This window comes from Callionymus lyra, chromosome 3 (genome assembly GCF_982586985.1).
Source record: "Callionymus lyra chromosome 3, fCalLyr1.hap1.1, whole genome shotgun sequence".
NCBI lineage: Eukaryota > Metazoa > Chordata > Actinopteri > Syngnathiformes > Callionymidae > Callionymus > Callionymus lyra.
In genome coordinates this window covers 20,865,977-20,892,408 of record NC_141820.1, presented here as the reverse complement: position 1 = coordinate 20,892,408, position 26,432 = coordinate 20,865,977, and the positions used below count along the sequence as shown (strand labels likewise).

The 26,432-nt window shown below is 38.5% G+C and overlaps 1 protein-coding gene across 1 annotated transcript; it reads right to left on the bottom strand.

Annotated features, from left to right (window-relative positions):
- Positions 1-2,316: 2,316 nt before the first annotated feature.
- LOC148083790 (calcium-activated potassium channel subunit beta-4-like) lies at positions 2,317-25,447 on the bottom strand. Its single transcript, XM_087785812.1, has 4 exons — positions 25,172-25,447; positions 22,850-23,020; positions 6,743-6,870; positions 2,317-5,039 (listed from the first exon to the last, which is right to left on the bottom strand). Exons 1-4 carry the CDS (start codon positions 25,358-25,360, stop codon positions 4,724-4,726), a joined length of 804 nt encoding a protein of 267 aa, XP_087641938.1. The 5' UTR covers positions 25,361-25,447; the 3' UTR covers positions 2,317-4,723.
- Positions 25,448-26,432: the final 985 nt, after the last annotated feature.

Genomic DNA, 26,432 nt, shown 5'->3' with positions numbered 1-26,432 from the left:
ACATTACATAAATATCCCCAGTAAAAATAATATGAGAAGTATGAAAGAAAAATAATTATGAAGGCACTGTAATGTGTTGAATTGTTTATAATTCAATTTAATCTTTCAACTTATTTGGACAAGAAATTTTAAAGAAGAACACAATAATATGTTCCTTTTCGGAGTTATAGGCTAACATGCATGTCTATGCTAATGTAGGGACATTTGAAAAACAGACATAATAGATTTAAAAATACCTTCTAAATGATGCTTTCTGATTATTAAATTAAGAGCAAAAATGTAATGTGTGTCACAGTAGGAGCAACATTAAAATATGTTTGTGGAAAATAAAAGAAACGGTTCACTGTACGCCTGTTCATAATAAGAGTGAACGAATGGCGCCGACACGACAGAAGGTCAAGAGACAGCGGTTGGATATTAAATGAAGAGACCTTAACAGAGGCCTCTCGTGCTCCTCCATCATTGTGAATGAGACAAGATGAAAGGGTAAGTGCATCAAAACAACTAACATCATTGAGATCCAGCGTTTTATTCCCTGTTGCCATGAGATTCTTGTCCTCTCACTGAGTGAAGCGAAATCATCAAAGAAACAATGCTGCTTCTGACAGTGACACGTGTCTATAGTTTGATTATAAAATAAATATATTTGAAGGGCAACTAATGTTTCGATTTAAGTGTGTCTTGAATAGATGTTGGACCTCAATTGTTATCATCAGTAAGGGTTTGCACAAAACTCTCTTTTCATTGGAATATTAACATTAGAAAATGTGCCTAAGCTCCACCCACTGAAAATGCTTTGCATTCCTGGAGATTAAATCTTGTTTATCTTAACCAAACCCACTCTGCTGTGATTGGTCAAGCATTGATAAAGATTTGAAATAGGTTTGTCACTACGCGCCATCAATCCCAGAAAGTCTCCACCTCCAAGGGACTCATTGTATAAACAAAGTAGGGCGTGATAACACTTTAAGTAATAACTTAAAAACGTCTTTAAGAACTTAAAACAGATGGGAAATATGGGAAATATATTAACGGTTTCAACTACTTGTTCATCAACTCTTGATGTATTGAAAATTCCTAAATTATCTGACATTAAACACGTCAACATTTAATCTATTAAATCAGAATTCTATTAACGTAGGTGTACGAAATTCAATATTCATGCATCAATTACAGTTGTCCATTCTCAATCTCTTTTTTTTTTAAACTGAATGACTTTCCATTCCATTTATTTATTAATAATATAGTTACCCATAACTCAGTTATGGTATCATTACACACATCCCACCTCATTCATGCCTAAAGAAGCCAGTTTATATCCACCATTCAAGTTAGCTAACTAAAATCATTTTAAACAATAAATAATGAAACTTAACTATTGAACTTGTTTAGTTTGCTTTCAAAAACGTTATCACAATATTTCGGTATCAACATGCAACTCTATGTCCGTCTACAAGTTATTTAGCAAAGCTACTAGTTAGCTTACAGACTGTGCACTTATAATTCAAGCTAGGATTACAAAGCAAAAAAAGTTTGTGTTCGCTAGCACCTCCGAATTTAAAAGCACATTGAATTAAGAGAAAAGGAGAGCCATAGAAACAGCGCGTAGAAAGTAACGGGCGAAAGTTTACTCTTAATATTTACTTCATAAAAGAGAAATAAGACACATTTTGCGACAGGCTAGCTTGTTGTTAGCATACGATGCTACAGAAAAGAACAGTGAATGCAAGAAAAATAAAATGGAAAATTACTCCAACCTGAGGATCTGCTGGTTTCCAGTGGTGGTGCTTCCTTATATCTTGGTAAATATTTCAGTTTATTAGTTATTTAGTCATGTTAAAATATAATTTGAACAAGAAGGATGTTGGAGGACGAAGCTAGTCTGACACATGCATACAGGTGTCAGTCATCAGTGACCACGCCCACATTCCCACCGTTATCATGGTTAGTGCTAGTTTTAATAATTCACTTTAGAATTATATCATAAAATGTCTACTTTACACTATTAGGAAGGGTGGCTTGAAACTTTATTTTTATTTTTTAAAGTAATAATATATTGCATATATTTTAATATGAACAACACACACGTTTTTAAGATATTTTACTGCTTGCATTTTATACGAGGAACAGAATAGAAAAAGACAAAAGAATCCAGAACATCCAATATGTCTCACATAATGTAAAATAGATTATTGTTTTCATTATTCTTTCTTTAAAAATACGTAATAGTCTTGTAGAAGGACCTGTTATTTCTTGTCTTCTTTGTGTTATTTGAAATTTAGGCAGGAATACAGAAACACATAACATCCATTGTTGTAAAGCAGTGTTTTTATTTATTTATTTAAAGATCTCTATTAGGCACTATTGTTATCATTTTTAGTAGATAAAAACACAAGCAAAGCAGCTACCTGGGTTACATGACAAACACAGTTGTAGTAAAGAGAATCACCAGGAGGACAAACAAATCCACAAACAAGAGTATAAACAAAGTGTACAGGACTTCCGGGTGTTTGGAGGACAAAAAAAGTTAAACACAATTACATTTGAGGGTTAAAACTAACTAAGTTTTTGATAGTATGGCTTTGGACGGACAAAGGTTTTTCAAAAGAAGTCACAAATTCTCAGAGTCTCATGAAATCAGACATAAAGCTGCTACAACATTGCTACATTTCCCCCGGAGAGTCCAAAAAAATCTAGCACAGCGGACGCAATGGCTTGTTTTATACGAAGATTCCAAAGGACAGCGAACAAATATACACCAAACAGAAATAACAGCCACTAATTCTTTTCAGCCCCAAAAACATTTGCTGCACACTGGTTTCTTTCATAAACAAAAATACATTTTGAAAGATGTAAACTTCAATAGTCTCTTTATTTTACAAAAGGTGAAATGCTAAGTGATACATTTTTTTTTTTTTTTAAACTAAGGTTAAAGTAAAGAGGTGAAAATAAATGGAAAGAAGAGTAGACGTGAATCTGCATTTGACTTGTCTTGCCTGATAGACTACAGACTTAATGAAACACAAGGAAGGAAGATCAAGATTTGCTGTATAAATAAAGTTAATTTAAAACTTTAAAAAAGCATCCTCTCTAAGTTAAACGTAGAATGTAAAGAGGTAGTACAAACCAATAGTTACCCATAATCTTCGATTTATACTCTGATGAACAGTCGGTTGCAATCCTGCTACGTTTTAACTGTGATCACCAAAAAATGTCATTATATATACTTTAATTTTCTATTTTAATTAGTATTTGTTGACATATTTGAATAGTTAATTAGACGATAACCGTTGTTAAATTAGACTTTATACAGCAATTGAATGTGTGTCAATTAGATGATCAATAGAAACTTGCAGAAACTCAATAAACTTCAAAATATTTTCTAAATTGTAATCGCATTTTAAAGTGTTTTGACAACCATTAAAGGAAATAGACGTTTTGTTAATTTAGAAGGATTCACTTCTTTGTGTATTTTTTTACACATTTCTTTAATGAGGGGTTTTGGTCATTGCACATCAATTCCCATTAAAAAAATATTTATTTTCATGATTTGTAACGCAAGTTGAAAACAACTCAAGAGTGTCAGACTCAATGACACAGGGCCTTGAGATTGACGCGTGTGTCTTAATGCATAACAGGTATTTTAGAAGCAGCAGTAGATATATAGGCTACAATACTGATGTCAGAGGAACAATTCCATGTCAAGTGTAGAGAGAGGAAAGCATCCAAAGCACGATGAAAAGAAAAAAATGAAAGTAAAAAAGTGACCCCTTTTTTTAAGCAGATATCGAAAATGAATGTTCATGTATAAGATTCTACAAATTAAACATGCATGCAACAAGAAAAAACTGGGATGCAGAAGAGAAAAGATCAAACCCTGATATCATCCTGTCTGTCCAAGAGTCGTACTTAAAGTCGCTTCCACAGTTAGATGTTTACATGACGGGTAATTTATCTCGTCTATCCAAAGGGACTCACAATGGATCATAAGGTAGCATCAAGGACCTTGCCTAAGGGAGTACACCGGTTACAACACAAGGTTTTGAACCTACAACCCTGACTCAAAATAATAAAAATATACACAGAAGTATTCTATTATCTTTTGCTTGAGTCAGTCATAAGCCAAACAAATGATACTTTAAATAGAATGACCAATAAATTACTTTCTAATTAAATATATAAAACAGAAAAATACATAAATATTACTTCATCTCTTTTTTTTCTTAAAAAATAAATGGGCTTACTGGGTTCAGAGGGTCATTGAAAACAGCATTTTTAACGCTGGAATTTAAGAATTCCTCACAGCTGCAAACAATCCATCAAGAAGTCTTGTTTAAAACTCCTTTTTAATTTGTCAAAAATAACGTCTGTCTTAAATTTTCGAAACATGGCTTTCAATCTCTCTCGATTGTAAAAGATTGAAACGATTGGAAACCTGTCTAAAAGTGTGCAAGTCAAACAGGAAGTTGCATCATCACTGTGTTTAGTTGATGCTACCAGATATTGTTGCTACAAGAAGAAAGCTAAAGTTAGCGAGCTACAGCAGGAACACGGCGTCACTGCGCCATCGTCAGGAACAAGCAAATCTCACACCACAGCCACTTCCCTGATTATAAAGTTTGATCACCATTTTGGCGAAGAAAACTGTAGGCATCGGAGTGGATTACCCATCATCCTCCACTGTAGGCGGCGGTGTCAGAGTGTCACGACACAGGCGTCACAGTCAATGTTCTCGGTCGCGCCGGCGCACCGGCACCGCGAACAGAGGAAAACTTCTGGACGGGGAAGACAGCTCGGGGTCAGAGTTCGTCTCCAGCGGGTCGGCGTCCTTGTCGTCCAGCTCGGCCGTGGTCAGGTCCTGGCAGACCTCGTAGGAGCACTTCCGCTTCTGGAGCGCCTCGGCCCGCACGGCCAGGGAGCGAGCGCACACCGTCAGCAGGACGATGAGCGTGCCCAGGAGCAGCGACACCATCGGCCAGAGGATGCAGTGAAGCAGGACGCTGGTGTCGTGTGAGCGGCGCCACAGAACATCGTCGGGCCTGAAACATGCAAAAACACCAGGCTAGCGGCAGATTCAGAATCTATTTTTTTTTAACATGAACACAAAAGATTACAAGTGATAATTCACTCGAAATTCTACTCACCCTCATGTCGACTAAGGGCTGAGATTATAGGGTATGAGAGTAATTTGTTCCTTTTCAGAGTTTAAAGAGAAAAATGCATGTTCATTTTAATGTAGCTGACTGACTGATGCCCAGTAAAATAAATCCTCCAAAAAGACGTTTAAAAACATCCAAATACCTCCATACTGCTGTAACACCTTGTATTAAAGCCTTGACAGGAGGAATTGTCCAGAAAAAATAACTAAATCTATATTTTTCAATTGTTTGTCTGAGAAGTTGAAAGAATAACAGGTGATATTAATATATTATGAAGCTAATACAACTTTCACTTCAAGGTGAAGTGACAAGCATCGTCATACCAGGAAGTGACAGAACGAACAGATGCTTGGAAAATGATCCTATCGGCAAATATGGTCTTTTTGTTGATATAAATATTTTATTTGTCGTACAAAGAGTCCTTCCTCTCATCAAAAAATCTATTAACCATTGCGTTATCTCAGGGTCAAAGTGACCCGAAGACCTGAAAACAAACAACGCACCTGCATTTGAAAGTATCATTTCTGTCACACTCTGCAAACATGTGTTATCTCAGGGAAAAGGAATAAAACAATCACATTTGTTTTCAGGCCTTCGGGTCACCTTGACCCTGAGATAACACAAGGGTTAAAAGAAGTTTGCAGTGTGTGACATCATCAGACGGAAATAGTAGGGGGGAGAGAAATGGTTCCATTGAATTCATGTGCATTTGTTTATAAAATGGAAATAAATGAAACTGCCATCTTGCAGCCATTAATCATTCACTTATACAGTCCAGGCCCCAGTCGGTGTCAATAATGTTCAAAATATAACCAATAATAACCATTGTTATTAAAAAAAAGGGGTTTATTTGAAACATATATCTAGCACTGCTTTAACAACATAAAATATATCACACTGGCTATAAGTGTGAGCAAAGTTTTGAAGCTGGAGTTCAAAGGAAGCCTGAGGCGTCCTTAATAATAGAAAAAGAAAAATTCACACCCACAACATGCAGTAATACCAGCAACTGCCACAAATTTGAATATCTAAAAAACATCAGCCGGAGATTTCGCAGGGTTTTTGAAATGTGACCTTTGTGAAGCGAGTGCATATTTTAATCTGTTGTTTAAGCCCTCACAGTGTTCCAGTTCGTCCATGTTTTCCACCAAAAATCATCGGAGCTTAGCTGAGCAGTGGAGGCTTCTCGCTCCTGCTGCTCAGTTAAAAAGTCAGCAGGTCGCAGGGAAGAGGAGGCAGCGCTTCTGTGCGGACAACCTGCCAAATAATTCTTGACCCCGGTACAGTTTTGAAATCATCAGGGCAGGAGCTCGGATGATATAATCAACCGTCTGAGCGACTTTAAGGTCATTTTTTTCTCTTTATTACGTGATAAAAGCTTATAAAAATCCATGCGCCCGCACGAACAAAAATGTCGCCCTGCAACACACAAATTGAGGTCAAAGCATTAAAGCGCGGACGGTGTGACGCCGAAAGTGATAGGAACGTCTGAAATCTCCTGCGCTGACAACCGCGGCGTCGCACCTCATGTTTCCAATTTGTCAGTCTCACACCTCCTCCTCTATCTCTTTTCTTCCTCTCACCTCCGCTGCTGGTTGAAGAAGCAGGTGAACGACTGGCTGCTGACCTCGCGGGTGAAGTAATCCTCCCACCACAGGACGCTGTCTTTGTTCTTCTGGTTGTCACGTTCACAGGGGGGCACGTAGGAGCACTGAGACACACAAGCACAAGTCAATACAGTCATCAGTAGTGCGCCATACTTGGTGTGAGTCATCGTGCTGATCCAGCTCCTTCTCCATCAGGGTGTCTTCCAAACAACGGTTCTGTTCGCTCGCCTCGATCGATTTGTGTGTTTGTGTTTATCCGTCACGCTTCTTTTCACGCACATTTTTACTTTTATTGTTTAAGATGTTCAGGAATACCATCTGGACCCACATATCCTTAAGAGGATTAGTCAATATCTTTTGAGATAAATGCAGTACGAGCTCTTCATTTTTTGTTTGATGTACCGCGAGAAAACAGCTAATCCTCATTTAGAAATGGTGAGACGTTGTGTTCATGTATTCAGAATCATCGTCTGAGAAACTCACTGGATATAAACTGAGCGCATACATTTTGTTTTTGTTTTTTTAAAACAAAAGTTAAAAAAATAAATGTTCCATGCGCAGTGAAAACTCTTTTAAAATATGAATTAAGAGTTAAATTTAATATTAAAAGGGTAATAAAAAAAATTCAGGCACACCTGTTGGCAAACACTTCCAATACATTTGTCTGTTTTAATTTGAAGGGCCTCCACTTTCTACCTTGTTTACTAAAAGAGTTGTGTGAGATAGTTGCGGAACTCTACTGCCTCCTGCTGTCCAATTGAGCTCCTTTGAGTTTGATTATTAATTATATAAGCAAGTGAGTAATTATTATTTGTAAAGCACCTTTCTCAGACCAGGGTCACAAAGCGCTTTAACAATCAAAAACAATACGCAGTTAAAATACATACTTCAAAAGGTCAAGACAACACAGAGACAAACACAGCAGCCCCAAGAAGATTAAGAAAAAGCCTGCACCAAAAAAAGGTCTTAAGATGTTTCTTGAAGGAGTCAGTAGATCATCAAACACAGAGGGAGAGGAAGATCGTTCTAAAGCTTAGGAGCAACAGCCTGGAAGGATTTCTCTCCTCTACTAATCCACAGACCTCAGAGCCCGAGCTGGGGTGTAAGGCTGGATCAGATCACTGATGTAAGGAGGAGCCTGACCATGAATAGATCTGAAAGTAAGAACCAGAATTTTAAAATTGATCCTGAAAGAAAAGTTTTTAAGATCGGGGAAATGTGAGTTCTTCTACTAGAGCAGATCAGAATTCTCGCTGCAGAGTTTTGTATCTATTGCAGGAGAGACAGATCCTTCTTGTTTAGACACGAAAATAAACTGTTACAATAGTCCAGACGAGAAGAAACAAATGCATAGATTATAAGATCCAGATCCAGATCGTGTTGTGACATCATTTTCCTAAATTTGGAGATTTTTCTCAGTTGAAGGAAACCGTTTTTGGTAATTTATTTTCACTACAGACATGTCTTTGTCAAATACAACACCCAGGTTTCTCAGGCCGAGATTGACAGACTGACCTAAGTCACCCAAGTACTCAACCCTGGAATTTTGTCTTCAGGTACAATAACCAGAGTTTCAGTTTTTTCCACATTTAGCTGCAAAGTGTTTTCAATTAGGCATTGTTTGATCTCTATCAACTTGTTTTAATGTGATGAAATATATATAGTGCTTAAAAAATGTGGACAAGTATACAGATAAAAGAAATGATTATTAAGGGAAAATCCCAGTTAAAAAGAGCAGTTTGGAGGAGGTCTGCGCTCTCTAAGTGCTGTTTTAGCTGCTGCTTTAAAAGTTGATATCATCAAATGTCATAAATGGTGTCAGCTGACAGGGATCAAAGTTCTCTATTCACTCTGTTATTTGACATTATTGGTGAAACAATGTGAGGTGAAGTCACAAGTCACTGTCTAATCCTGATTGGCTCCAGGGGGGGGTCTGCTGCTGCTTCGCTCTGTGTTTCTCTTTCAGCTTCCAAACACAACCAGGAACATTCACGTCACAGGAGGTTGATTGGCGCCCGGCCGGCTACGGTAGATCATCCCGTTGCCGTGGCGACGGTGTGATTAGCACGGTGACGACCGTGTTCGACGATTGGAAGTCCGAAAACCGAGAACAGCATCGTGTTCCGATAAGAAGACGAGAGTGAGATCGCACCTATTCAGGAAGACGATCCTGGAGTGTGAGACGTCTGACACATTCATCACCTTTTCCACTTTGAAATCCACCTCTCGGTTTCGCAGCATCAAGTACTGGTTGAAATGTTCCAAACATCGTAAAAAGCTTCATAAAAGATGTTCTCACCTGTCTGCCAAAAGACTCTTAATAAATGCCCGACGCTTTTAAACTAGAAGCAAAGATTTAAAATGGCTTTAATTCTATTTAAGTTGACAAAATAAATGTGTGTCTGTCCTGTGCTTTATTAATTAAACATCTAATTTTGAATGTGAAAAGTTTCTTTGTTGATGACCATTTTTTTGTTTGTTTGTTGTTTTTTTTTTACAATCTAACATTGTCACTTTTATTAAGTGTAAACTGTTGAATGTAAAAGATAGATAAGCTTAAATGCTTAACTATATAATGCTAAGCTTCTTTTCATTTTCCTATTGAACATTTTGTATTTTTATGCTTGCTTTAAATTAATATAAGAAAATAATACTTTAACAAAAATGCCATCATAAGGTACCTGTTTGCTATGATCCATGTTTGTTAGTGCTATTGCTCTATCGTGCTTTATTTTTTAGGCTCAACTGTGCATCTCACAGAGTCGTGGGCGGCAGCATGGCTGCACTCAACTTCTTAAAGTCGTGATAAACAGAAGAATCCTTCAAACACAAGCATGTTTGTTTATTTATAGCATTCCAGCTCTGAACTTCAGCTCGACTTAAAAAGCAAAAAAAAAAAAAAAACCGAGTGCTTCAAAAACTGTTTAACACATCACAGAGAGACGCTTCATTGGATCTGTTCAGACATATATTGCTTGTTGAACTTTGACAAGTCAATGTTCGCCCCTCGTGTGAGTGTCTTTGACACCTCAGCTCCAGAGCTGGAGCCTGTCCCGGTGAAATAGGGCGAGAGGCGGGGGACCACCAGTCCATGATGACGACAGACAACCTCCGGGAGGAAATGCATCTCAACAAGATAAAAAAAAAAAAGTGTAGATGTAAACCCTCTGAACTTAAAGAAATATTACGCAGAGATTGCAGCAAATAGAAGAGCAGGATCTCAGCAATGTTCCGAAGGACTCTTGTGTTCAAAGACCTTTGTAAAAGTTTGGGAACATTGTGTCTCGCGGTTGTATATCTCTGATGAATTGTGGAGCGACCTCTTCTGACAACAGCAGGCAGGTTTGTGGTTTTCGGAGATAAACGTCTGACTGAATCCCAGAATGATTTTATTTCCACTTCAGTGGCGAAACGGTCTCGCTCGGCTGAACCCCGTTTCTGTGTGATTGCGTCTCATTCATGCGGCAGCGACGAGTCCAGAGAAGTGTCTCTCTCGCACTCTCATCGTCGACTTTACTCCCGGTGCAGCCAATCACCCCCCCCCCCCCGATGACATCACCGTACGCTCTTCCCGCCGGAAGATTGTGGTCGTCATGACGACCGCATGCTGAAGTTACGTTGATGTTTGTGTGTTGTGGTCATTAAAAATAGTCAGATGGTGTGAGTCAGCTGAAAAGACCATGTGTGATTTGTGGTCACCGGACTATTTTTGAATACGTTCGTGGATTGACTTAGGTCGGATGTTTAGTAGGACCTTTAAAGCACATTTGTGAGCTGTGCTGCTTGTTGATCCTGTCAGTTGATAACTAAATAACTCAAAAACCTAATGAATGTACTTGAACGTAAATCTCCAGAAATGTTGATATTGGAACAAAGAAAAGACTAGTAGAGTTTCAGTACATCTCATTTTTCTACATGTTTTTTGAATGTTTCAAGTTGTTTTTACTTGCTGCTGTAAGTTTAGGTTATGTAGATTTGAACATTTGAATAGTTTTTTTCTTTAGAGTGAAATTTTGTTCTTAATTTAGAGTAAAAATGCAGCGATGTAAGGTAAGGTAAGGTAAGGTAGAACTTTATTGATCCCTCAGGAGGTCTCCTTTGGGAAATTGTTTTTTCCAATAGCCACAAAAAATACAGCAATTTTTCATAAAAATTAAATCAAAATAAAATAAGAACAAGAACAAGAGAAATAAGGAGAAGATGACACGATCTAAGTCTAAAGATAAAGAACATAGATCAAAGAAAAATAACAAAGACAAAGGATACAAAGACTAAGATAGAAAAGAACATCAAGATACTTTCACTCCACTCCTGCCCCCGAACTCAGAATTGTACCATTTAATAGCACGAGGAATGAATGAGTCCTTGAGTCTATTTGTTTTGCACCTGGGAAGGAGCATTCTTGCACTGCTTCTTCAATGTGATCTTGAAGTCACCAAACGGAAGACTCCTCTCGGCCCCCGTTTGCCCCGAAAAAATGGGTCCCAAGTTGTAAGAGTTAGAATCTGGTTACACCTCTTTTACCGACCACTCCCTATAGGATACCCCGAGGAACAACAAAGTAAATAATAAGAAGAGGGAGTTTGAGTATGAATATTTTCTTTACTTTTATTTGTTATTATTATTGCTGAAATACCTTTTTTTCAATTGACAATTTCCCCAAACAAATGTATTTGATTGATATTTTGGTTGACAGTTCTCTAACTGCAAAATGTATCTATGTAATCGTAATTTATTTGTATTACTTAACTCTATTACTCTTTCATTTTGTTGTTTTGTCAAGCTAGCAAGAAGATTTATATAGATCAAAGCTCTTAAACTGACAAAAAGATGAACATCAAACATGGTACAAAGGTTTTTTTTTTCATTTTTAAAGTGACAGTCTTTAGAAAGGAAGTGTTGTCAACATCTACAGGAGGCATCATCCACGGTGAATCATGGGGATGTGAAAAGATAAGCGCTCTCATGATTGACATTTGGTCGTGATCAAAATGTCATTCCAAACTAGTTTGGGACACAAACAATTAACTGAGCAAAGGGAGCATCAATCATCTGCTGACAGGGCAGTCAAACCTCATTCTATCAGATCGTGATTGGCCGGTAATGAAGACGTGAGCTCTGACCCTGCAGGAAGTCGCCGAGCACAGAAGTGACGTTTTTAGAATTATATATATATGATGCGTACGCACGACATGTCTGTCACGGCCTGTTGTTGGGTAGATGCCAGATCACGAGCCACTGAATCCACAGACAAGTCCACTCACACTCATCCTTCAGTGTTGGCGCTCAGGCGAGTCTTTTCAATTGACACTTCTCCATTGTGACGGTATCTGTGGAGTGGACCCCCTTTTTCTTTTCACACCTGGTTCTTCTGCTTCACCACACAGTGAAAGAGGGGCTATATATAAAGCTTTTCGAAACGTCCGCGGTACATTGAAGAGGTCTCAAAGTTCCCGGAGTAAATGATAGTTTCAGCGACAGCAGCTGATGTTTCTCTGCAGGAGTGAGGATGGTGATTATGTGGAAGGTGGAGTGTCTTCAGGGACCCGGACTCCTGCCAGGGCAGGGACTGCTGAAAGCCCCTGCAGCTCCAGACGCTCTGCCTCATTGCAGTTAATTAGATTACATTTGCAGGACAAACTCAGACACGCACACACACAATGCTGTCATCATTTCTTAATGGTGATTTCTTTTTTTTTGTCCTCCATTACCGCGCCCACATTTGGCTGAATTTTTTTTTCCGATCGCCATTTGTTTCTGTACATAAATATTAAAATATGAAATATGTTTTGTAATTAACATTATTTATAAGGCGCCAGTCGGATGTATTCCCGATCTGGAATGACGCCCCCTGGCTGCCCAAGGTGCTCGTCATTTACATTCATAATGCAATTAAGTTATAAACGAGGAAATTACTTGGTCGGTAATTGGCCGAGTGGATCCACCCACCTCTGCTGAGCAGCTCTCTCCTTCCTCTGGCCAAGTGCTTGATCACTTCTCAACACATTTGCTGCGTTTGCTTCCTAAATAACAGCAATTTAAAGTAAAAAAAAGTCATGGTTGTCATGGCTACCGTACTGTGTTAGTCATCATTAATGACTCAACAATAGTTATGTCTGTTACTGCAAGAAATTCTGATCACTGGTCAACATCTTGCCTCGTCATGGTGTTACTCCAGCATTAGTATTTGCTCAGTCATCATTACCAGCATTACAGAGTCAGTTTGAGTCATTTACAGATAAGCAATATTGGCATTATCATTGTGTTTCTGTCCTTGAGTGACTATTGAATTTGGCTTTTGTCTCACTGATATCATACATCATAACACAATGAGTGTTCTTCGCATTCAAACGTCAACGTCCCTTCGTCGTCATCATCATCTTCCTCATCCTCATCACCGTCATCATTATCATCATCATCATCACCATCATCATAACCATCACTATAATCAGCATCAGCATCACCATCATCATAACCATCACTATCATCAGCATCAGCATCCTCATCATCATAACCATCACTATATCATCATGCGCATCCTCATCATCATCACTATAACCATCACCATCACTGTCATCATAACAATCGCTATCATCAGCTTCCTCATCCTCATCACTATCATCATCATCACTATAACCATAACTATCATCATCATCACTATAACCATCACTATCATCATCATCATCATCATCACTATAACCATCACTATAATCCTCATCACTATCATCATCATCACTATAATATCACCATCATCATCATCATCATCATCACTATAACCATCACTATCATCATCATCACTATAATATCACCATCATCATCATCACTATAACCATCACTATCATCCTCATCACTATCATCATCATCATCATCACTATAACCATAACTATCATCATCATCACTATAACCATCACTATCATCATCATCATCACTATAACCATCACTATAATCCTCATCACTATCATCATCATCACTATAATATCACCATCATCATCATCACTATAACCATCACTATCATCCTCATCACTATCATCATCATCACTATAATATCACCATCATCATCATCATCATCACTATAACCTTCACTATCATCATCATCATCATCATAATCACTATCATCATCACTATCATCCTCATCACTATCACCATCATCACTATTATCAGCATCATCATCATCACTATCATCATAACCATCATCATCATCACTATCATCAGCATCCTCATCACTATCATCACTATCATCATAACCATCATCCTCATCACTATCATCATCATTCTCATCACTATCATCAGCATCTTCATCACTGTCATCATCATCACCATCCTCACCGTCATCGTCATCGTCATCATCATCATCATCATCATAATGAACTTAAACCCCCGAAGGTTGGTTAAGGTTTATTTTCACAGTGACTGCACTGACATCCATGGTTACGATCTTATCCATCTACCAACATTTTTTTGAAGCCTGAAAAGGTTTTATATCTAGATGGCTCAGAGATTGACTAAGATTCATTCACGTATTTCCAATGACAGCAGCTCCCGTTTATGAGCCAACCTAGAGGTTTTTGAATCAACTAAATATAAGTTTATTTAAAATGTCAAAAGATATGTCTCAATAACTAGACACAACAACTAAGCAAACACACAAGCAAACCCAACGTCTGCCTCTCCAAGATTCAGGAAGTCTCTCCTCATGACCATGTTTTGAAGTTATTACTTTATTAAGTTCTCCCCTGTCTGAAATCTCAGCAAACGAGAGGTTATGAGAGCAGAGTCCATTATGATGTAATAATGGTGTTTACTCCTCCAGCCAGCTCTAATCATGCCACGCTTTGTTTACACATGAGTCCCTTGGAGGTGGAGACTTCCGGGATTGATGATGCATAGTGACAAACCTTGATGTTTGACTAGTCACAGCAGAGTGGGCGTGGTTACGGGGGTTAATCACATTTTCTAATGTAATTATTTCACTGAAAAAAGAGTTTTGTACGAACAGACACATACTGATGAGTACAATAGAGTCCAAGTCCCTTTAAATAACACCATATATGACAAACAACCAGTGACAGGAAAAACTTTATTTTAATAGGCAGGAACCTTGGGTAGAAACAGACCCAGTGTGAATGACCTTCTGCTGTTACCAACTGGGAGGGAGAAGAGGGACAGTGGGAGGGAGAAGAAAATACTGGATCCAGCTACGATCTAATGTCTATCAACCATGCATCCACCCCTCTTACATCCAACCAGACATTCATCCTTTCAATGTTTAACCATCCATACATGTAATGTCCAACCATCCACCCATCCATCGAAAAAACATGTATCCATTTAAAATCTAACCATCTTTCCATCATTCCTGCCTTATAACCATCCATCTAACCTTCTAACTATCCATCGATTTAATGTCCAACCATCCATACAACCATCTTAGCATTCATCCATCTAACTCATTATCATCCATCCATCCATTCATCCATTTACACATCCATCTAAGGATTCATACAGCCAACGTTTGCTGCCTTTTGAGAAAAAGCACATGACCGAAAGGAACGTGAAGGGAGCAGTGATTCATTATGAAGATAGTTTCAGTGAAGTCCACACAAGCTCAGTGACGCACACACCAGAATACCCAATTATTGGGGCCAGGAGGTCATTTCATTTGTGGATGAGAAACCTGCAGATACAAGAACAGAGAAAAGGAGAGAAAATGTGAGGTAGTGTGTGAGTGAACGTGTGTCATCCTTTTAATACACTCTCTCTGGTTTGACCAGATAAGCGGGTGTTTCTGATCAGGAAACCGTTCAAACCTGCCGCAGGTTGAGATGATGTCAGGTGAGCAGATGTGTTTGAGGATAGTCTGTGGACCATTGCTTTAACCATCATCTCATAAGAAAGGACAAAAAGTCATAGTACTATATAAACAAAAACAGTAAAATCGACCAAAGCATTATATAAATAATAAACAATAAACTCATAAGGACCAAATAATTAGACCAAATTACGTCAAAAACAACATAGCTAACAACAAACTGAACAAAACCTGAATAAACGGCATAGTCATCTATAAAACAATGTGTGCAATTGTATGAAACTCATAGATAAATGTAAACTGATATCAAATGACAAGATGAGGTTAAATTATCAACAATATTACATAAGCAAATCCATTTAAAGTCCTCCCAAAGTAGATACTCTTTTCTGTTTTTAAGCTTCACGTGAGTATTCCTAACTGCTATAAGATCTGTCAGAGACATGGAGTCGAGCTGCATCTCTGTACAAAGGCAGATTAAACACCATTTCACAAGCACAGAAGAAGAAAGTTTATATTGTTGTTCTACTTCAGAAAACATATAAACATTCAACTAGGTCTTCTTCTGCTCGGGTTTGGTTCCTAAACCTCCAGACCGAAGAAAGCGTTGCGGTCGTAATGCCATGTCAGTCATCAGGCCACAGGCGGCCCCCGTTAACTAATCGCCCCCTAAAGACACGAACACCAATTAACTCCATTTACTTTCCTCCTGACTCGCAGTCAGCTGTTCCACAGAAACAGCATCCTTCATATCCTGGTGCCGGTCTCATTACTGCCGTGAAAGGTCAATGTTGTTTCCTAACAGAAGATTTTAATAAGAAGAATCAAAGTTTTGATGTCAAATCTGTGCTGGGAAAGATTGCCAGTTCAATCTCCCCTTCGTTCAGTTAACACCAAGTCATTTATATTGATATACATTTTTTCCAAACATAAAGCCACTCATCTGCAAAGTCTTTGTCCAACGTTCAGAGCAGATTAGGAATACGATACAAAACTGTCAAACATGACCAATATGTGTACATTTCTGATGCAGTCGTTTTATTTAGTCATGATTTTATTCTACTATTTCCAAACCGGCCTCTGGTGTCCTGACGGCGAGGTGGTGAGAGCAAAGTGCTTCCTTATTTTAAGTTTGAAGGATTGTGCAGCGATCTGGATTCATGTGTGCGTGTGTGTGTGTGTAGGTGTGTTTTTCTGGGTCACTGAGTGGGCATTGTGGAGGACTGGTTTATTTGCTTGCTTTTTCTTCCTCCATTTTGTTACATATCTGTAAACATCAGTGCAGTGGAATAAATCAAAAAGACTTTTCAAACCGTTTTATAATTTTTGTTGTGTTATTTGTCATCTATGCTTCACGTCTTGACCCCTGTTCACTTCTGTGCCCTCTTCCTCTCCATCTCCCCCTCTCCCTCTCAGCCAGTCACAGGAGAAGACCGAGTCTGATTCTGCTCGATGTTTCTGCCTTTTTTTTATACTCTGCAGCAAGAATTCTGAGCTGCTCTAGTAGAAGAACTCACATTTCCCCGATCCTTAAGGCCTGGGAACACCGCACCGACTGTCGGGCGTCTGACGCCGTCGGCCAGTCCTGTGTGGTCTAACGTAGTCTGCCCCCGTGCCTCGAAAAAATGCCTCGTAACACACCAAAGAGACTGTCGGCAAAAGTGTATGTTGACGTCGGAGAGAAGTGGAAAATGGAAATGCTTTGAGAAAACTCGAGAGCGGTCGATGTTTTCACCGGTTGAACGAAAGATTAAAAAGAAAAACGATGGATAACGACACGAACATGAAGCGACTTGCATTGTCAGCCCTCGGTCTTATTGTTGTGGAAGAAAGACGTCGCAGGAAAAACACATTAAGTGGGTGAAGTCCTGGAACAGCGGCAGCTCGGAGGGTTTTAATGTATTTGTGTCGAGCAAGATATAGGGAAATAATTGTCTAGAATGATCATTAAAGTCATGTCAACAATATTGTGTGTCATTATTAGAACAAAATGACAATGAATCAGAGATGGTGATGATGTACAAATGTTGAGATGATGGTGACTAGCATGAAGGTTGCATGTAAATGAGTTCATGGAACAGGAGGTGATGAGATGTGTTCCAATGTATAATAATAATGTTCGCTGGATGCATGTGAAAGGACCAGATTACCGTGTCTAGACTGCGCCGCATTTAGCTGCTTCATTCACATGATAATATCGGTGTGAAGTTTTCGATAAAAGTTTAGTTTCATCCATCGCTGCTTATCTAGTGTTTGCAATAGTCAATTCTGTTTAATTGTCCTGCCCTGATTCGCAAGGATGCCGACTCCCGACTGGGGGAGCAACAATGATCAGTAATAAGAAATACATTATCTTTTTTCTGATTACAAATATAGAAATTACAGATATAAAACTGTCAATTTTCTTCCCTTTAAATTGTTTGCTTATTTCAATATCATTCAGTTCCATTACCCCCCAAAATCAGATTCTTTTTTAAAATCTTCTAATCTAATAATTTCCTTAAACTTGTTGTCACTACATGATTTTGAAGATAAAAATATTTAACTTTTTAGCATCCAATTTTTATTTTATATCAAATACACAATAACATTAAAAAAAACAAAAAAACTGAAATTATTAATAAATATAAAGCAGAATTCATCTTCCTCCTGTCTCTTAAAATGCAAGAAACTAGATATAGTTTGACTATATTGAATAAGTATTTAAATAAGTGCTAGATGGTAAAGGCGCCAAATCCTCTCGACAAAATATTCAACTTCCCTTTCCACTAAATGCCTTTTGAATGAAGCGTGACTCGTCTCTCTCTCTACCACTGTCTCCCCAAATCAGCTCAGTCTGTGTTGCCACGACAACTGGGCAGCATCTGTGACGTGCCGTTTTTTCTCTCCTCTATATTTACTCTGTTGCTATAGCGACGCAGCAGACGTGTACGACGGAAAGACGAGTGGAAGAGGAGTGTGTCCCGTGTGTTTTTGTTTTGGAGATCTGATCATCTGTTTCATGACAAACCCACTGAGCTCTGGACGAGCTTAAGTGAGGAGTTTTGGGAATCTCCTGCTCACAATGATGAGTCAGCGATGACAGGTAAAAAATAAATAAAATAAACTTCAATTGAAAGTCAGAGGGAGCAACAGATCAAACTCAGACGTGCAGCTGGAAGAAGCACCAGAGTTTGTTTTAGAAGTAGGTTTCTCCCTCAGTGTCCGTGTCGACATTTGGAGAAAATCCTTGAGTAAAGAGTATGAAGTAGCAGAGCAAATAGCAGATGAATCATGGCCTCCATACAAAGATTCAGCAAACTTAGAGAGAATGCCTTAGCAAAAGAAATGCAATCTTTCATAAGGCAGAGAAGAAGTCTGACTTAATAAAAGAGTAAAGATCTTGAGATGATATCTTTGCACAAGCAGAGATATTATCCGACCATCATCTGTCAATCTACACTATAATTACTTTTTTTTCTCAAGTCAAGCCTTTAAGAAATTTACTGGCAAAATCTAAAAATGTAGTTTTGCACTCACTTATTCCAGCAAATGCAATTCAGATCAGGCTTTGATGAACATCATCGGTAAACACGACTGGATTGACGAAGAAATGTCTATTTACTCACACAATATATTGGCTGTGGAGTTCATTTTGATGTTAAGGCTGTTTAATTGTTTAAAATATCAGATCTGTGAGTCCTTTTGTGCCTTTTTGCAAGATAGGTTTAAAATGATGTTCATTTTAACTCTGGCTATAACGCCGAGTCGTGAACAGTGTTAATGTTGAACAGACAAAACTTTTACTTTTACTTTTTTGTCATATTAACAACTTTACAATGGCACAAACAAGCTATAACTTTTGTTTTTTATTTCATATGTATATATATATATATATATATATACATATATATTCTCCAGGTTTTTGCCAATTGATGAGTCAATGTATATTATAGTTTGAGTGTTAGGACTTCAACACTGTACCGAATTAAAAGAAATAGCCTTTTAATTACAATAAAAACACATATCTACTAATTTTAGATCAATAACATGAATAATCATTTAAACCTATGCTCTAAAACTTGTTTTCGTTCTTTCTCACTCCCTCTCAGCGAACTCATTTCTGCGTACAGTCTAATTGCAGAAGTGCCTTTCGTAAAATGCTCTTATAAGTGCATGTGGTTCTATCTCGCAAAGCATGATTTCGAATCACTATTTTGAGACAGCAGTTTGAGGAGAAGACGAAAAAAAAGGATAAATGTGTTGAGTGCTGAAGATTGGTGCTGGTGCGGCGTCACCACAGATGAGAGTCTGACTATCATCCTCGGCTCTGATGTGAGAACACAACTCCACTCAGGCGGCATCTGTCAGGTTGGGGGGGATAACGCCTCTAAGTTAGAAGAGGTTTACACATTTAGAGGAGAAGCAGAAAGACGCGAGTGACTCTGCAGGTGGGAGAATGAATTGGCACATTTGGTGAGTATGTGAGTCGGAGCAATTACAGGTTATGAGTCACTCTCCAGCTGCTCGCAGACACACCACCAGACTGGTACGGAAAATACATAATTTGGGTTAAAGGTCAACAACCTTCAGTATTATCGAGTGCAACACTTGATTAGGTGGGATTAGCTGAATCATCCTCTCAGAGGCCGCGTTCGATTTTGAGTTAATTATTTTACAGTGGAAACACGTTCAGTTCAAGTATTTGAGTGGAACCATCAAGATGAATGCGACGAGTAGAAAGGGGATGAATAGGAGAGTGCAGGAAGGGTGGAAGAGGTGGAGACGACTGTCAGGGGTGAACTATGACTCAATGATGGTCTAGACCAGTGGTCTTCACACTTCTTCAGCATAGATTGCTACTAATTTATCAATTCAAATGATCTTCAAAACAAGGACACAACAAAATGAAAACTTTTTTAGGCTTGCATTTAGATCATTTGGGCCAATCAGAACATTTCTTCAATTTAAAGTAAAATATACACATTTTACAGGAATAATGTGATAGTGTGAGCTGAGGACTTGACCACTTTATGTAAGAACTGGTGTAGTGTCGGGAAAAACTCATTTTACCAGACGTTAACATGATTGTGTAAAAGATTAAACTCGATAGATTAAGTCTGGTGCATACTTATAGCAAATATTTTTAATGGTAAATTTAAAGTGCAAGTAATTAAAAAATATATTGTATTTAAAAACTGTATTATGTTATATTGGAATGAGCATATAAAGATTTAAATTGTGTGTAAACAATATAAAAATATAGAAACTATCATCATCTCTGGAAGTCCACTAAACTTGAGGTGCACAGACTTCACCTCAGGGATCTGATGTCCTCATACGATAAGATGGTGGAAACTGCCAGATCTGATGGCATCAGGAAACTGTTAGCGGTAAAAAAGAAAAACCCCAACGTGTTGTTTGACACGATCCACTCTCTTGTGTCTCCTGCTCCTCAAATCCTGCTATCGCCTCTGAAGATCACAGCAATGCATTGTTGAGATTTTTCATTGACAAAATTAAATCGATCAAAGAGAAAATCTCTCCCCCTCTGTGTGGAACCCCTGCTTTCACTGAGCCCGTCTCCTCCTCATGGCCTCATTCAGTGCTGTATCTCTGGGTGATATTTCGGTACTGGTAAGCAAGATGTAACCCTCCTTGCTCGTCCGAGGTATGTAATTGGGCCCTGGGTTACCAAAATGGTAAACCTCTCCCTTTCCACAGGGGTTTTTCCCAATGAATTTATTTGAGGTCGGGCTCGTTCTTACACCAGTGATCTAATCCAGCCTTACACCCCAGCTCGGGCTCTGAGGTCTGTGGATCAGAATCTGCTGATGGTTCCTGAACACGCTTCAGGACCAGAGGGGAGAAATCCTTCCAGGCTGTTGCTCCTAAGCTGTGGAACGATCTTCCTCTCCCTCTGTGTTTGATGATCTACTGACTCCTTCAAGAAACATCTTAAGACACTTTTATTCGTGCAGACTTTTCCTTGATTCTCCGAGACTCCTGTGTTTGTCTTGATGGTGTCTTGACCTTTTAAGCATATATTTTATTAGGTATTGTTTTGATTGTTTAAACGCTTTGTGACCCTGGTCTGGAAAAGCACTGTACAAATATTACTTACTTACTTAAAACAAAAGATATTTTGATAAAGACGAGATCCTTGTGTGGACGGTCAGCAGTGATAAGGGGGTCCAGCTGCTTGTATAGTTGTGTTATTGAGTCTTCTGTTGTCTATATGTGTTGATTCCACTCCAGGCAGCTGCAGGACAGAAACTATGCTCTGTTTAACATCCATCTGTCTGCAGCAGACAGCTTCATTTGGCTTTAATTTAGACCCAAGTGTGCACTCAGACAAAGATCACAAACCTTAAAAGGGATAGTTTACTTTGTTCATCAGTCACGGCCCTTGAGTGGGGATACTTGGCACCGGTTCAGTCGAACGCTATTGTCACTAAACCGAAAAGCAACAGTGATTTTGTAAAAAACCCGAGCTCGAACACTTTATCAAACCAATAACCCTTAAATAAAATAAAAGAACATTGGATTAAGTCTGATGCCAGTATTGGTTGAAAGAGAAAAATAGCTTTTATTATAAAAATATGAAAGAATATAAGATTTTTCATAATAAATGTTAGCTTTTTAGTTTCTGTGATTATGTTTTACTTTTCATTATTGAATAAAACTTCAAATTAAAATGTTAAAGCTTTTGGTGGAAAATATATTGTTATTTTTTGATAAATTATCAGTATTAGCCTCAGAATGTACCTAATTTTGAAGGCCGAGATCACATTCATCGATGTATTGTTGTGACTTTTGGTAAGTCAATACTAATAGTTAAAAAGTTCAGCCAAGATCACATTAACAAGGTCCATTCATATGTTGAATTTGAATAATTAATTTGAGGTTTATGAAATACTGAAAGAAAAAAACAACCTATGTGATCAGCTGACACATTTTGTAGAGCTCTGAGTTTTACACTGGTCTATAAAACACAGAAAAGTCTGTGGCTGATGATAGCTGCTATTCAGATGTTTGAGGTGGGAGGTGGTTTCTCACTACAACACCCACACAGATGCACTGCGAGAAGATGCAGACTTCATAAGGAAAGAACGCCTCAAACTCAGGGACTTCATTATCCACCATGATGTCCACATTTATCTTTTTTAAGTGTCGCAGTAATTGCCCCCGAAGCCTGAACAAAACCGAAAGCACTCATTAAATATTTTGCTTGGTCGGCAAAATGACTGAAAATCTTTACAACAATTTAGGATGTTGCAAAGTCCGGGTCATACCTTTGGGTTGAGGACTAGTTGCTGCTCGTCAAAGTGCAGCAGAGCCACAGAGTTGGACTCGGAGTTGTTGACGAAGATCTGCAGGCAGGGATACAACGACGTCCCCTTACAGTCGGCACCGCAAGTGAACACGCATTCGAACATCTCCTCTGGACGCAACACTGACACCACCTGCAGTGGGGAAGAAACCGGAGTTTAAAAAACGTCTAAATTGAGATATGAATCGAGGTCGGAATCATAGTTGATGTGGAACGTGAAGCAGTTATTTAAGCAATGTTATGTAAACGATACAAGTAGTTTGATAATTGAAATAATGTATGTAATAAATTGTAGGGGTATTTTAAATCCATGCATTTTAAACTTTTTGATCACATGTGTCAAACTCAAGGATGAATCATCAAGATGAATGGGAAGAGTATATAATAATATATAATATATAGTAAAGGGGGCGAAGAGGAGAGAAGAGGAGTGGAACATGTGTCATTTTTTATGGCCCATGAGTGCTGGAAATCTATCAACCTTCAGTGAATGTCGATACATACCCATCAATATAACTGTATTCAAGCTTCATTGTTGTTCAAGCTTCTTAATAAACAATCAATTACCTTTATTTAAAACAATAATGAAAGACATTGAGCAGACGTGCTTCAGGAAAATCCCGAGCTTCTTGTGCCTTGTGTTATAAATCAGAGTTGGAATAATCCAGGAAAAAGGATTATCTAAGCATTTTGACACCTTACAAAGAAATGTGTTTGCTAAGCCTCACCTACAGGAATTAAAAGACGGATATTGCAATCTGCTCAGAATCATTTTTCCTGCCATAGAGGAGAAAAAGCTCTGGCGATGAACTAATTGAATTATTCCATATATGTTGTTATGGTTATTATTATTCTGTTGTATATGCTAAATTCAGTGTTCCTCAGCCTTATTAACGTCACTTTCCTGCTATGAAAACCAGAAAAGATGATGTTGCACATCATTAAAACATGCTAATAAACCATCTTCATCATCCTTTGATGACATGTGTGTTCAGTACATGAGCAACATGTCAGTAAAATAAGAAATTCATAAAAGAATCAGGACTCATTTCTAAAGTGCCAAAGCTTTCATAATCAATCCGAAGGTCACCGAGCTGCAATAAAGTCAAAGTTTTGTTATTTATGACCACTTTTATTTGTGGATCAGACGATGACATCACTTCCACTGGTCTTTGCTTTGGACTACTTTCTGTAATGCCTGAACCAAGCAATAAGCTAACAGCCTTGTAAATCAAAGTGGTATGAATTATTCTTCCTGAGTAAACCAAACGTTGATTTATGTGGAGAGAAGGACTCAGACTGCTGTTTTTAATCAACTGGTGAAGGAAGCAGTGCATCAAATACTATACCAGAGGCTCCGGATAGTTGAACAAGACAAACACGGTCCACATGACTGGGTCTGCAAACCATTAGATCTGCTGTCTTTACCATGTTTACTTTGGTCAAGAATAAATACTCTTTAGCTAATCTAGCATGTCTCTCTTAATTCAATTCTCTTGTTCTTCTCACAGCAGGCAGATTTCAATGTTTCAGAAAGTTTTCAATCAATGGTAGTCTTTGAAAAGACTATCATGCACGTATCATTTCAGCACTGGTTTGTCATAATCAGAGAGCTGCTTGGATATAAACTACGCCCCTGAAACCCTGGCATACTGGGAATAGGTTTCCTCAAATTTGTGAAACATGAAATAAAATATTAAAATGACTGAGTTACATTAGTTAAACTATGTCAAGAACATTAAATATAAGGAATTGAGTTTGAAATTGCTTGAGACCTTGGCTCCTGCAAGGGTTTGTCATCTTCTGTCTATGATGTTACTTAAAAAATCAGTGCCTTTGGAATAACTACAAGATGCAAGTGTGGGGTGGGGTGTAAAATTGTAGGACTGGCATAAATCATGGTTTAAAAAAAACATATTTTTAATCTTTCTAAAAGGAAAAAAAATAAAAACAAAAAATGTATTTGTATCTAGTGATATTACAAACAAAAAACAAAACATTTATTTGTATCTAGTGATATCACTTGAAAGTTAATGACATGGAAACGGAAGCAAATTGGTTAAAGACATATTGATCCTTTTAACGTTAGTGGTATAAGTTTTTCAGAACACTTAAATAGAACACAGAGTAAATAAACAGCAATTTAACCTTACAAAAATAAGTGTAGCGACTACATTTTGAGCAGAATGGAGTAGTTGTAATTCACAAATAAACCCGTTAAAATAACCTAAACTTCTATAAGGTATCACCCCCGGGGTGTCACGCAGCTCAGCGCCGGGCTCACCGTGCAGTTGGCCGGCTTGCTCTGGAGGCTCTGCAGGGTCGGGCTGAGCCAGCAGAAGCCAAGGATGAACAGGCTGAGGATGCCACAGGCGATCAAGAACAAACCCAGCCGGATGCTCTTGTCTTCGGCCTCGGAGTATTCGTACGACACCCGGATCTTGGCCATGGCAGCGGAGCAGTCCGCCGGCATGAGGCGGAGGAAAGCGCGTCCTTCTGCGGCTGAGTTCAGCGTCTCAGTCGCTCCTCGCTCCCGCAGAAACTCATTTATCCTCCCACCCTCTCTGCCTCACACTGGTGCTCATTCTCCGTCGCTACTCTCCTCCTTCAACGAGCGCACTGTGGGCAGTCAGAGGATGAGTTCTACCAAAACACTTGCGTCTGGAGATGTGACTGAAATACACCGACTCATGTGTGGATGTGTGGAGAGACGCACATTATTTAAAGGCGCACTGACGACTAACTAGTTGACAAAGTAAGTAAGTAAGTAAGTAAGTAAGTAAGTAATTTTTATTTGTATAGCGCTTTTCCAGACCAGGGTCACAAAGCGCTTAAACAAACAAAACAATATTCAATAAAGTATATACTTAAAATATCAAGATAAAACTGATAACACAACAGGAGTTCCAGAAAATCAAGGAAAAGCCTGAACAAATAAAAACGTCTTAAGATGTTTCTTGAAGGAGTCAGTAGATCATCAAACACAGAGGGAGGAAGATCGTTCCAAAGCTTAGGAGCAACAGCCTGAAGGATTTCTCTCCTCTGGTCCTGAAGCGTGTTCAGGAACCATCATCAGATTCTGATCCACAGACCTCAGAGCCCGAGCTGGGGTGTAAGGCTGGATCAGATCACTGATGTAAGGAGGAGCCTGACCATGAATAGATAGTGATTCCCAACCTGTGGGCCGCAAAATCGTTTCCAAAATGGTTTCATTTTTTTGTGGGAGGGTTGATGTAATTATATATAAATAAATAACATGTTACAGATGCCGTGTTAGTGACTGTGGAGCTTCCGATATGTTTCTCCTTTATTGATTTCAGTCCTTTATGTTCAATCTTCAATAAAAAAAAAGTGCTCTGAGAACACATTATAATGCCTGGGCCCAAAGGTTTTTAAAACTTAAAAGTGGGCCCTGAGTTAGAAAAGGTTGGGGGCCACTGCTCTAGAGGAAGAACTCAAGGGAAAACACGACAAAAAAAAAATAGGTCGGATTTCAAGTAAGTAACAAAGTTACTAGAATAGTAGAAAAAACAATCTCCTCATTT

Bases quoted from the DNA above. Each gene is read 5' to 3' on its own strand.
- LOC148083790 (XM_087785812.1), bottom strand. From the start codon at position 25,360: ATGCCGGCGGACTGCTCCGCTGCCATGGCCAAGATCCGGGTGTCGTAC. The intron at 23,021-25,171 runs GTGAGCCCGGCG...TCCCCACTGCAG, and splicing joins GCAAGCCGGCCAACTGCACG to GTGGTGTCAGTGTTGCGTCC. The intron at 6,871-22,849 runs GTATGACCCGGA...TGTGTGTCTCAG, and splicing joins AACTAGTCCTCAACCCAAAG to TGCTCCTACGTGCCCCCCTG.